At 49.1% G+C, this 12,900-nt stretch overlaps 1 protein-coding gene across 2 annotated transcripts in view; it reads right to left on the bottom strand.

Moving 5' to 3' along the window:
* tubgcp6 (tubulin gamma complex component 6) overlaps window positions 1-12,900 on the bottom strand; it is a 17,647-nt gene extending 4,747 nt beyond the window's left edge. Inside the window, exons 1-21 of one of the 2 annotated variants that reach the window (XM_028957916.1) lie at window positions 12,701-12,900; window positions 11,580-12,394; window positions 11,338-11,501; window positions 10,939-11,155; window positions 10,666-10,827; window positions 8,912-9,033; window positions 8,770-8,833; window positions 8,429-8,538; window positions 7,841-7,932; window positions 7,535-7,674; window positions 7,293-7,442; window positions 6,743-6,824; window positions 5,701-5,789; window positions 5,337-5,452; window positions 4,859-4,997; window positions 4,710-4,775; window positions 3,995-4,622; window positions 2,840-3,832; window positions 1,729-1,890; window positions 954-1,122; window positions 225-366 (exon numbers count right to left, since the gene is read on the bottom strand). In XM_028957916.1, the coding sequence (XP_028813749.1) occupies window positions 225-366; window positions 954-1,122; window positions 1,729-1,890; window positions 2,840-3,832; window positions 3,995-4,622; window positions 4,710-4,775; window positions 4,859-4,997; window positions 5,337-5,452; window positions 5,701-5,789; window positions 6,743-6,824; window positions 7,293-7,442; window positions 7,535-7,674; window positions 7,841-7,932; window positions 8,429-8,538; window positions 8,770-8,833; window positions 8,912-9,033; window positions 10,666-10,827; window positions 10,939-11,155; window positions 11,338-11,501; window positions 11,580-12,383 (4,611 nt within the window). In that variant the 5' untranslated portion in view covers window positions 12,384-12,394; window positions 12,701-12,900. Of the gene's footprint in view, window positions 1-224; window positions 367-953; window positions 1,123-1,728; window positions 1,891-2,839; window positions 4,623-4,709; window positions 4,776-4,858; window positions 4,998-5,336; window positions 5,453-5,700; window positions 5,790-6,742; window positions 6,825-7,292; window positions 7,443-7,534; window positions 7,675-7,840; window positions 7,933-8,428; window positions 8,539-8,769; window positions 8,834-8,911; window positions 9,034-10,665; window positions 10,828-10,938; window positions 11,156-11,337; window positions 11,502-11,579; window positions 12,395-12,700 lie in introns of both variants that reach the window. The other variant, XM_028957915.1, reaches the window with a different exon arrangement.

Below are 12,900 nucleotides of genomic sequence, written 5' to 3'. Positions count from 1 at the left end.
AGTGATGTTCTACTGCTCACTACCTATTATGGTCAAATGCGGTATAACATGAACAGTGCACAGAACGTCTTTCCAGGCCTCGCCAAACATATAGACCAAGCTGCTTAAAATGTAGGAAACACTGCCACTAGGTGAAGCATTAAATCAATACACACTCTCTCTCCGTCATGGAGGCCTTCACGTCTGAGGGCCGGCTGCCCGGCGAGGCTGACTGGGTCCCTTACCTTCTCAAAGAGCAGGTCGCTGAGCGACTGGGCGAACTCGCCGTCCTCCATGAGCAGGAAGTGCCGGAGGGCCTCGAAGTGCCGCTCCACCCCCAGCTCCACAAAGAAGTAGTCTACCACCGCCTTATTGACCAGAGACACGCTGCAGAGGGAGAGCGGGTGGCGTTACGCGCGCGGAATACAGCGCTGCTTATTACATCACATTAGTAAGCAGTAAACGTCGTTCCCTGCTGCAACAATTCAGACAAACAGGTCCTAAGAACATAAAAATACTCGCAAGTCCGTCCATCCAGTGTGGAGCAAATGTTGACGCATAATGTTCACCACAAATAAAACAATCTTCATATCGCAACAGGCGAGGTGATTGCAATTTTTGCTAATTCAGCTTGCGCACAAACACAGATCAGTATTATGACACCCACTGGCGAACTAATCCATGCAGTAAGGCTACGAATTTCTTCTTGTTTTTCTCCACTTGAGTCAAACGTGTCGTAAAAAGTCTCATATTAAATAAATTCTCTGTGTTGTGGCAATTTTCAAAAGGAGTTTCCAACCCTGAAAACATCGACACAAGGACATGATACGTGTACACTGTTCTCACAAAACTTGCTATGTGCTCAATGGAAAATGATGCTGGAACCCTTGTATTTGGATATAAAAGGTCTATCTATAAAAGAGATTGAACCATTATTATTTTTACAGCACATGTCGAGCGAGTTCACGACTCACTGGGTGATTATGGGCGTGGTCACGGAGTGTTTCATCAGCACGGGTAAGGAGACCATTTCACTGAGCTGCACTGCAGTGGCGTCCGTGGCCCTGTTCAGGTACGGGTCCAGCGGGAGGCCGAAGGGTCCGCGCATCACCTGCTGCAGCAGCGGAGAGTCTGGTGCCAGCACTGTAGAGTGTGATGGAACCCGGATTCAATTTTACAAAAGATGGCTTCAAATCATATTTGTACACCTAAACATTTATGGGTCTTGCATATTTTACATTATAGAACAAATCTGGAGGTACAGGACTTTTAAATAACACACGTGAGGTTATGTAATAAACAAAAGAAACTGCAAACAAGGCAAAACGTTGCGTCTGTGTCTGCAAATCAGGGAGCTTTTGCTGCGATGGCAGCATTTCACACTCTTGGCTTCTCTCCACCACCTTAAGCTGGACAACGGGGACGGTTTCCACCAGTCCTGAAGGTTTATGCTGAACATTTTCTTATCAATCACTCATGTTAATCAGCATCTTGTGAAGAAGCTGTTGATGACGACAACAGTGAACAAAGCAGCCATGAAGGTAAAAGAGGTGAGGCTGATTCTTCAAAATGGCCTCCATCTTAGTTTCCATAACCGCCACAGAGTAGGTACGTCCAAACTTTTGATTGGTAGTGTACACTAGATCCATAATAATTTTGTGTAATGTTAAAAAAAAATTGTCAGTCAGAGTAAATATTATTAAATATACATGTTCTATGGAGAGCACTGAGTGCTTTCTTTCTACTGACCCATGAGGTTGTAGGTGTCCTGGTAGCGCTCCACCTCATACTGGCCAGCCAGTGAGAGCAGGTAGTCGTCCTCTGGGCTGCCTCCAGGGGACAGGCCCAGACCCAGAGCCCAGGCAGCAAGGCCTTCATCTAGTGGAAAAGGAGCAGGCCCGGCTGGAGAATCTGTGCATCCAAACATATTATTAACCACGTATCAACCACAGACATCGTAAGAACTGTGTTTTTGTTAAAAGGGTTTAAATACAGAAACTCCAAATATAGGCAAATATAACCTGGTTATGTAAAGAGAGAGAGGACTAGCACACCTCCGCCAATGTACTTGACATCAGCTCACTGTGTAGGGTTCACCTACAAATCTCAGCTGACATTGAAGCATCTCTGTTTCACTAAAGACCTTCCCGCCGTGGCAACAATATGCATGTCTAGACAAACCCAGCTGGGACTGAGACCCCCTGCATTACGGGGCATGGCTGCAGAAAGCTACCATAACATCATGATCCACACACACAGGAGCACTAAATACAATGTGTAGTACATGTCAGTCCACCCATAAAATGAATATGGGTGGGACAACAGATCGATATGAGCAATATATGAGGATTCTTGAACTAGTGACAGATTATCAATGCGCAGGTGTTCTGTGCTGCTGTATTATGAATTAAGTGGTCAAGTCAAGTAGAAAACAAAAAGCTGAAGGTAATTTTCAGAAAACATATTGTTCAGAAAAATTTAGCGGTTTATGGAACAAAAAAAATTGCTATTTTCTTCTTCTCCGGGGTTTTCGCATCTTCAGTTATGCAAATATCATGATGATTAGACAACCGTACCGCAATATACAGAGAAGAGGTGTGCAGTCTATCAGTCTATGTTATGATTTAAATCAGTTCCTTATGGGTTCACCCATACAAGTGTGTGTGTATATGTGTGTGTATGTGTGTGTGTGTGTATATATATATATGAGAGAGAGAGAAATACATATTAGATATTACAAATGATTTTTTCCCCAGAATCCTTGCAAAACAACAAAACGTGATGTGCACATTTCACAAAAGATCTACTGATATTTTGGACCAATCCTGATGGACCATGATAAATATGAATAGTTCCTCACCTTGACTGCCCTCCTTATTGTGAGTTTGAAGGTCAGTAGCAGGGGTCTGGGAACTGGTCACATCCTCCCCAAGCGTAAGATGAGGCTGCTGGGTGTGGCCAGGTTTGACACCCCCAACTACACAGCCCATGCCCAGTGTGGAGTCGGAGGAGTGCCCATGGGAGCTACCGGGTAGGGGTGCCATCTTGGGTTCTGGTCCCAACACCATGCAGCCTACACCCAGGGTGGAGTCGGAGGAATGTCCGAATGCACTGCCAGGCAGGGGGGAGGGGAGAGGGTCTAAGCCCGATACCACACACCCGACACCGAGAGTGGAGTCAGACGAGTGGCCGTGGATTCTGTTCAGCAGTGGGAGTTGGGCGACTTCTGGGCCGGTCACCATGCAGCCCACGCCCAGTGCGGAGTCCGAGGAGTGGCCGTAGGCACTGCCAGGCAGAGGTGACCATGTGGGCTCAGAACCAGTCACCAGACAGCCCACTTTAAGGGTGGAGTCCGAGGAGTGGCCGTGTTTGCTCCAGCGAGGGCGGGAAGGACTAACATCGGACACAAACCCCCCCACCTTAATGTTGGCATCAGAGGAATGCCCATGAACATTTGGTGAAGGTAATGGAGCCACAACATCTGACATGTGCTCTCCGACCTTTATATGGGCGTCAGAGGCGTGGCCATGCACACTAGGTGAGGGGAGGATGTCAATCACATCAGAAACATGCTCTCCAACCATTATATGGGCATCAGAGGCGTGGCCATGTACACTGGGGGAGGGGAGAATGTCAGTCACATCAGAAACATGCTCTCCGACCCTTATATGGGCATCAGAGGCGTGGCCATGTAAACTGGGGGAGGGGAGAATGTCAGTCACATCAGAAACATGCTCTCCGACCCTTATATGGGCATCAGAGGCGTGGCCATGTACACTGGGGGAGGGGAGAATGTCAGTCACATCAGAAACATGCTCTCCGACCCTTATATGGGCATCAGAGGCGTGGCCATGTAAACTGGGGGAGGGGAGAATGTCAATCACATCAGAAACATGCTCTCCGACCCTTATATGGGCATCAGAGGCGTGGCCATGTACACTGGGGGAGGGGAGAATGTCAGTCACATCAGAAACATGCTCTCCGACCCTTATATGGGCATCAGAGGCGTGGCCATGTACACTGGGAATATTTGCCACTTCTGAAACATTCTCACCCACCCTTATGTTGGCATCAGAGGTGTGGCCTTGAGTGTTAGGGCATGGTTGAGGAGGCAACACATCGACAACATATTGTGCCCCACCCAAACCAGGAACCCGCTTGGTTTCACTTTGCGGTATGTCTGTTTGGTTGCCCACATCCTGAGCATCAGCGGGTTTTGTTTCCTCACGAAGCTCCTCTGAAGCCTGCTGATAAGGGGCCGAGTCTTCCACATCCCCTTGAACTTCAGATGTGCCCTTCTCTTCCAGGAGGAGGTTGGAGAGGACTGGGTGTTTGGTCCATCTTGGCCGCGGGGAGCCCCCTTCTAGCGGGCTGTAGGGGGCGCTGAAGTCATACTGAACAGTGGGCTGAGCTGGAGCTGCGGGGTCGGGGAGGTCGGAGCCGATGTCCTGCAGCGCCTGGTCCACCTGTCGGCTGTCAGGAGCGCGTGGAGGCCTGGGGAGGAAGTCTCGCATGTCCAGCTCATCCGAGATCAGGGCGCCATCACTCCCACTGACCACCGCAGATGGAGGGGCGACGGGGTGAGGTGAGAGGGGGCTGCCGACGTCATCGGGGGACACCCTGCTGTCTGCGTCCTGCAACTCCTGTAGAAGAGACGAGAGTTGCTCTCACAAGAACAGTAGGCCGATTTGATGAGAACGTGTGAGAACATACACGTATGCCCCACCTACCTGCGCTGTTGGGGGTAATTCTGGGTAATGACCTGGCTGCCCTAGTGGATTCTCCTCCAGAAGGGCCTTAAAGACAAAAAAAATGAATAAAAATAGAAGCTGACACCCGAAACGCGTTTTTGCTTTTTCATCGGTTGGTGTCACCAGACCTCGAGGAGCTGCTGGTCGCGCTGCACGAAGGCGGCCCTCTGTTCGTCCAGTCGCATCCGCTGCACCCGCCACACGGCCCGCCTCTCTCGCCTCGCCGCCTCCTCCGTCATGCGACTGTACTGCGCAATGAGCTCCTTCCTGTGGACCACGGATCCAGTCCCACCGTCAACTACGCTAATTAATGCGGCGCCGCTTACAGACCCGCAACCACGCCAAAAAAAATAAAAACAACGGACTTTCTTGGTTTCTAGCCATTCGAAGCAAGAAATTATATACTAGATTCTGCCCCGTCTCATTCTGAGTATTTGCCGGCTGAAGAATTTCTCAGGATGATTCATGTGCTACTTTGAAGGCACAATGCCACCGACTGCCACTAGCGTGTCCCATGCAGTATAAAACACAACACGCAAACTCATTCTGACTGCTGCGCCCGTCGATGAGCTAGACAACCAGGTGACGCCGGGGTTTCGCACGCACCGTGCCCTGAGCTCCAGCTGCTCCTCGAGAGCCTGCAGCCTCTTCTCGCGGTCCCTGAGCTCGCGGGCGTAGCTGTAGTCGTCCACTTCCTCCCTGCGCCTGGCCACGCTGCGCCACTGCGAGGTGAGAATAGGTGCAACGGTAAGAAGCCGCGCTTCGGTTTAGATAAGCCCACAGCGAGGGCAGCTTTACGGATCCAAAGTAAACATGGGGGGGGGGGGGTCCGCAGGGAGGCGAGAGATGGATGAAAGTGAGAGGCGACAGATGACGAGCCAGCATGAGAGCGCTCTGCCGATCCCTCTTCCTCTCCCGTTTCTCACCTCCGTTCTCACCCTCTCCCCCCTGCCCCGCCGCTCCCCCTCACCTCCTGTTCCAACTCCAGGTGTTGCTTCAGCTCCTCAAAGCGCTCCCGCTTCTTCGCTTCCTCTGCCAGGCGCTGTGACACCTGCCGCCCTGCAGGGGGCGAGGGGGAGCAGTGGTGTGGGTTAATGGGGAGAACGGGGCCTATTCGTTCATCATCAAAACACACTCAGTTGCTCCTCTATCAAATCATTTACTCACTCCCTCACCCCAGAACAAAACAATTAACAGGGCCAGGTCAATCAAAGTTGATCATAATTAAATCATATTAAAACATATTCAAGTCCCTTTTCCTAAAGTCTTTGCAATTCAGTTACAATTCGAATTGTATCGTCAATGCATCAATGTAATTAAATGACAAAATCATGACTTCAGGTTTCAACTTGTTCCTTGTACATGATATGATTGTCTCAAAATTTATAGAAAAATCTGCAAAAATATCTTACATACATTGGGAATAGAGTGCCTAAACGTCATTTGAAGACACCTCAGCGAAGTCAATTCCAATTAGCTTTTGCACAAACTGCCAAGATGTACTTTTATTCTATGTTACTTGTGTACAAGGTTTTACATCGCAAAACACCTTCAAAGTAGAGATGAAACACTACACGTACACGCATCATTTCCAAGATGGAAATCCACTTAAAAAAAATCTGGTTCATCGTTCTTAAAACCGTTCCTAATCCAGTGAATCTGGATTAAGAATGAAAAGATATATAAATTACAAGATCTCAAAAACAAGTGCAGCAGCATTTTCATTTGGAGAAGCAACCTTGAGTATCACGTCTAACAATCACTAATTCACTCACTCATTTTCCACAACCTATTGGACGCTGGCCTGAAAAAAGGGCTGATTTATGGAAAATAAACTGCAGCCACTGGTGTCAGGTACCGGCAAATAAGGCTTTTTATTAAGGAAAATGGACTTCACCTTGAATTTGTCATTTTGTGGTCGGCCTCCCAGTACAGAAATGACAGCGGCGGGCCCCCGTTTCAGTACAGCAGCATTAATCCAGGTCATGACACAGGAGGTGCGATGCTCTTACCTCTAATGCTCTCCAGGGTCTTGGCTGCAGACTCCCTGACCTGACTGATGAGTTCTTGGCGCGCTTGCTCTGTGCGCTGGGCCTGATGGGGACAAGGGAAATGAATGATAAAAATTGAGACACATCTTTTGGTCCTTGGCCCGGCTCCCCCGTGACTCGGCAGAAGATGGGCTCACAGGGCCAATCTGTCTTCTATGTCCCAGAGTGGAGACGGAGCCAATAGCCGATAAATTAAGACACAAAGGGTGTTATTTCAACTGGTGTCATGCCAGAAAAATGTGCCACCGGGAAAAAAAAAAACTGAGAAGTTCTATGATGTATCTGAAGTGTGTGAAACCGCACAAAACAGTTTGGCAAAGAAATATGTGCTGGCATCTCGAAATGCCTTTTCCATTAGCATGTCCATGATCAGAAATAAATCCTGATCGAATAGCTGAAATTCATCACTGGGACATGTCCATTTTGGGTCCCGAGGGAACAGACTTGGCGCCTGCCTGCTTGTGGGAAACGTGGGCTGCCGCTAGCGCTAGCTGGCCTCATTCTGCCCCACCTTCTCCTCCCGGCTGGTGGCGCTGTGCTTGGCGATCCTCTCCATGCGGCCGCGGTAGACGGCGCAGTCGCGCTCGATCTCCTCCACCTCCTGCAAGGAGAAGGTCACAGAGATGCGGGGGACACGCAGGTCCGACCAGCAGATGTAGTGCTGTGGGCGGAGGTCACAGAGAACAACAGTCAGTGAGGATTAGGGTTTCTGGGCCTTCAGGGGGTGCTTATCAGTGCATACGAGGCACTGACCTGTGGACAGCAGATCTTCAGCAAGTTGATTGTCTTTCCACAGACATAAACGTCATTGGCGATGTGTTTCAGGAAGACAGGGACGAAGTCCTCCACCTCTCGAGAAACGAGTGTGTAGCCCTGCATCCAGAAGTGCTTGTCTGGGTGGGAGTATGACAGGAGATCATTACAAACACAAATTAGTAAAAAAAAGAAAGGTTTGGATATTTTATGTTAACATTATGTCACTATTTTTCAACTGCATTGCACTAGCGTTGCAGAAGGCAGAAAATGGAATGAACATGAGCTGAGGGTTAATGGCCTCACCTCTGTAGCTCAGGTAGTCTTCATTCACCTGGATCATGAACTCTCCATACACATCTCTGAACACACCACTGTACACCCAGTCAGAGACAAACCTGCGTGCATAACACAGCGATGAGCTCACATTCACCGTCGCAGGGAAAAGACGGCCGCGGAAACACAGCATGACCTTCTAAAATCAATAGCTGTTCATCCATCCGGGAAAAAAAAGGTTTATAACAGATTAAACAACCATGAGAGAGTATGGTGCCAAAACCATGCCTCTTAACAGCGATAAACTAGCTTTTACAAAAACTGTTTTGACAGCAGCACAATTACAATGCACTAATCTATAAATAATTTCCTTTATTAACAATAATAAATTCCTCACCATAAGTAATTTTGTTCATTAAAAAGCTATGGTTGCCTAGCAACAAAATAGCAAAAGCAACATAAAAGCAGCTCTAGGTACATTAATGTAATAAAAAAAAAAAAAAACATTTTGTGAAAGTGTGTGAATATAGAGTGTAAAAAATCTGTTAATTAATGGTGCATCAACTCATTATGACATATAACTGGTCCCGTTTTATTAAAAAGCATGCGGTGGCCGACCGTGTGTAGGGGTCACAGCTGTTTTTCAGCAGAGACAGCAGCACTGGGTAGTTCTCATTACTGCAGTTACTCTGGGCCTCGTTATACAGGTAGGACAGCAGCTTCACTCCCTGCAGTGAGCAAGAAAAGGCTCTCTCACACACGCACAGCTCAACTAATCACACATGAATCCAAACCGGATGTAGTCGGAAAATATGTTCGTTCACACTGGACACTACACTTCTGAAAAGCTAATTACATCATATGCTGAATTAAAACCAATCTATGTTCAAAGCATGATAATGTCACCCTAAATAAATCATGATTCACTTGTTAAGGATTCTATATGCGAGGGTCCTCACCACAGGGAACGTAGCTCGACTCGTTCCTGAAGCCCCATCCACACAGCAGAGCTCTGACAGGTACCTGCGGCATCAGACGAGCCAGTTAAAATGACAACCCCCCGCCCACGAACACCACGTAAACACTGCCAAGGCTGCTCACCTGAGCTGTCGGCCCAGTTTGCGGAACAGGAAGCCTATGGTGAGGAGGGTGAGAGTGGGTGGGGTGCTGAGCACACAGGCCCGGTAGTAGTGCAGGTAGCGCCTGAGACCCCCGGTGAAGGCCTGCAGCCAAAACAGAAGGAATGTGAACTTAACGCAGTCCAGAGACAGCCGCTAACAGGATTCTCACTCACCCGCCCCACTCGGCCCGACGTCGGCCATGAAACGCTTTCTATGTCCGACAAGCATTGAAGGTGCTGCTCTGTACTGCTGTGTTATAATAGTCATTTGAAAAGTTTTGCGCTAAGTGGCATTCAAAGTGGGCACAGAGGCAGGCTGGATGGAGAAATATAGACTGGCGGTTAACTAGGGCCCTATGAAGTCAGTTTTAGTTTTTCCTAAATTTTGTTTTTCCATCTTAATTCTTCTGAATTCCATGTTTTCCGTTATAAGCATATTTATTCACCTAAAAACTGTGTGATTATGGAGTGGGTGGGGAAACAATAACCCGCAATTTAAATCCCTGTTCAACAAAGTGCTTGGGCATTTACTGTTTGGTTTTGTAAACCATTTACATGTAAATAATGTGCATTTCATGCAAAGAACTATTTCACAATAATACACATTCATTTGTATAATAAAAGTTCATCACGTTTGACCTCAACATAAAAAATACATATCAAATAAATAAACGTTGGGGAAACCTGGAATACGAAAAAAGTTGTGCCCACTTGCAATATGAACTGGAACCATGATAATAAAACCATGTTGTGAATCAGATTATTTCTTTGCATGACCAAGAGTTTGCTGGTGTGAGCGGCTCTCGCTAGTTCTTTTCTTCTTTTCTCTGTTACTGATGTGAATTATTGACTTATGCCGTACAGGTCAAAAGTTTGGACACACCTTCTCATTCAATGTGTTTTCTTGATTTTCATGAGCATTTACGGTAGACTCTCACTGAAGGCATCAAAACCATGAACGAACACATGTGCAGCTATGTACTTAACAAAAAGTGGAGACCTGGACTCCACAGTCACCGGACCTGAACCCAGTCCAGATGGTTTGGGGTGAGCTGGACCAACAAGTGCTAAACACCTCTGGGAACTCCTTCAAGACTGTTGGAGAAGCATCTCAGGTGACGACCTCTTGAAGCTCATCAAGAGAATACCAAGAGTGTGCAAAGCAGTAATCAGAGCAAAGAAACTAGAATATAAAACATGTTTTCACTTATTTCACCTTTGTTAAGTACATAACTCCACATGTGTTCATTCATAGTTTTGATGCCTTCATAAATGGTCATGAAAATAATGAAAACACATTGAATGAGAAGGTGTGTCCAGACTTTTGGCCTGTACTGTATGTTGCATATGAGCCTGCATGCGCGGAACCCGTCTGCCCGATGTGGTCTGTATTTGACACTGACGGCCCCTTCGCCATCACTGACCGCACGTTCACACTGTGTGCAAAAGTCCCGCTTCGACCGGAAACACGTGTAGTGGGCTGCAGCGGCCGTAAATGCCAATTATGCACAATTCCACGCTTTATAGTGGATTCCGTTTTATTTCCATGTTTTCCGCATTGCGGAAGTCATAGGGCCCTGGATAACCATGACCTCTGCAGCTACTCTGATTAATACAGGAGCACACAGCAAGTGGCGCCGCATCGATCCAAAAACGACACCTTTGCCTATTCTGGTGTGAAATGGCGTCAGAGTTCGGGCTGGTGTGATGGAGGAGGATTCAGCGGGGAGCTCACCTGGAAAACCAGGCCCTTCTGCTGTGCACCCTGCAGAGAGAAATGGCTGAGCCTCAGGTAGTTCGTCCCGTACTGCGCCAGCTCTGCCAGGAGCCGGGAAACACTCTCCGAAGACGCTCCCGAAATGCACACGCCCGGACGCACATCGAACTGCATGCACTCCTGGGGAACATATTTAGTTTCATTTTTTTTTTCACGATTTTGTTCATGAATAGCGTTTGGGGAAAAAATAATGAACTACGTCAAATGGCAAAAGGATCAGCTGAGGGTCACCTGATTTAGGGGGAACGTGGCAGATGCCACCCCAATGAACACGTTGAGGAGGTCCTTCACCAGCTGGGTCTGACAGTCCACAGGTAGGGGAAGTAGAGGAGAGGGGGTCTGAGAGGTGCTCACCAGCCTCATCTCACCCTCCCACAGTCGATAGAGCTGATCAAATGCCTCCCTCCCTCCCTCAGTCAGATATGGCGCCTCCTTGTGACCTGGAGGACTAAAGACCAGGAAAAGGAATGGGCCCGAACTGCATTACGCTGCCTGAATATAAGACATCCACCATTTTCCACAAATATTTGAGCAATTTTTTTAATTCAGTGCAGTAACTACATGGCAAAAAATGCATGTACGGGAATCTTGAATAAACAAGAGCGTCATCATGAGGAATTGCTTCCTTACCAGCCCACACACTCCCAACAGCGACGTTTCCTGGGCTCAAAGGCGCGCAGCGCCTCCCAGACATCCACCATCGGGCTGGGACTGGCCTCGGACTGAGAGTCGGGAGTCAGGTTGGATGCCGACTGGAAGCCCTCATCCTCAGACTGGTCATAGCATGGTGGCACCTGCGAAAGGGGAAGCTTGTGCCGTGACCTTTTAAATATTCAATATGAAGAATAAATCAGGTGACTTCAGGTTCCTACCCGAATGGCTAGGCCGGTGACATCAACATTGGAGGGCACAGGAGGCAGGTCTAGCCTGATGTCAATGTCTGACGTCCGTGTGTGCTGAAGGGCTCCGAATAGAGACAGCCTTGTCTCCTTCTCGAAAGGTTCCTCTGAATCACATCTTCTTCCAAGGGTCAAGAGACCCGTCCCAGGAGGAGCATCCATAAATCCCAAGGAACCACAAAAATCCCCCAAATTCCCCCACTCCTCTCCACACACCAGAGCCCAGGTTTGGGCATCCAGCCTCTGGAGCTCCTCACTTTGGTAACCACCGAGCGTCAGCCTACGAAGAACCGGCCTCTCCCTGCGCATGTAGTCCCTGGTGAAGGACAGGGCCGGTGGAGGGACGGAACCGGCCAGTTGGACCAAGAGCTCCAGAGACGAGTCCAGCTCCACCAAGCCGCAGGCCGGACCTTCCTGTAGCCTCCCCAGCAACTCCTCCAGCCGCTCCGCCTCCTCTCGACACCCCGCCACGCGCAGGTCAAAAGAGATCATCAGCATCTTGTTCCGTGGCGGTGTGGACGCCAGGCAGTCAGGTTGCTGGGGGGCTTTAGACTGACCCCCATCCTGGAAAAGTTTGGACAGCAGGGCTCCATAGGCCCGTCTTCTTAGGCCTCGGCGCACGCCCTCCCGCGAGATGCCGCCCAGGGCACGCCGCTTCCATGACACCCCCTTTAAGGTGCTGTCACAAAGTGCGCCCAGCAGCTCAGTGATGCTGCTGCCGCTGTGCCAGCCTGGCACCGTGGGCACAACAGGTCCACAATGCAAAGCCAGAGGCATGATCCGGCCCCCTACAGAACAAGATCCATGTTCATTCTTCATCATCACAGGTCATAACATTTATCTGACAAGACTGCCGCTGTAAATAAACCTGTACGACATTACAGTCAGTAGTGACAGGGACAGTCCCCCCCTGGAGACACTCGGGTTTAATCGTCTTGCTCGGGGGACACAGTTGTAGTAAGTGGGGTTTGAACCTGGGACTGCTGGCGATCACATGAACGCTACACTGACAGCTAATGTGTTGTGACTGTAGCAGGTTGCTCTGCAGCAGGCGACACCGCCTAGCATTTAGCATTAGCAATGGATGACGTTACCTGGCTAACAGACTGCGGGACGACTGCAGCCGCGCTTCACGGCGTGACGCGCACCTCCGGAGAAGGTACACGTGTCTGCCTCCTGCGAGGAGAAGGTCGCGACGCGGCTGCTGGACGGGACATCGCCGAGACGAACGACGCTAAAGCTAACGCTGCTCCTGTCGCGCGCTCCCGCGGCTCCGCCCGGCCGCCTACGCCCG

This window comes from Denticeps clupeoides, chromosome 17 (assembly GCF_900700375.1).
Source record: "Denticeps clupeoides chromosome 17, fDenClu1.1, whole genome shotgun sequence".
Taxonomy (NCBI): domain Eukaryota; kingdom Metazoa; phylum Chordata; class Actinopteri; order Clupeiformes; family Denticipitidae; genus Denticeps; species Denticeps clupeoides.
This window is presented reverse-complemented; position numbering and strand designations above follow the sequence as displayed.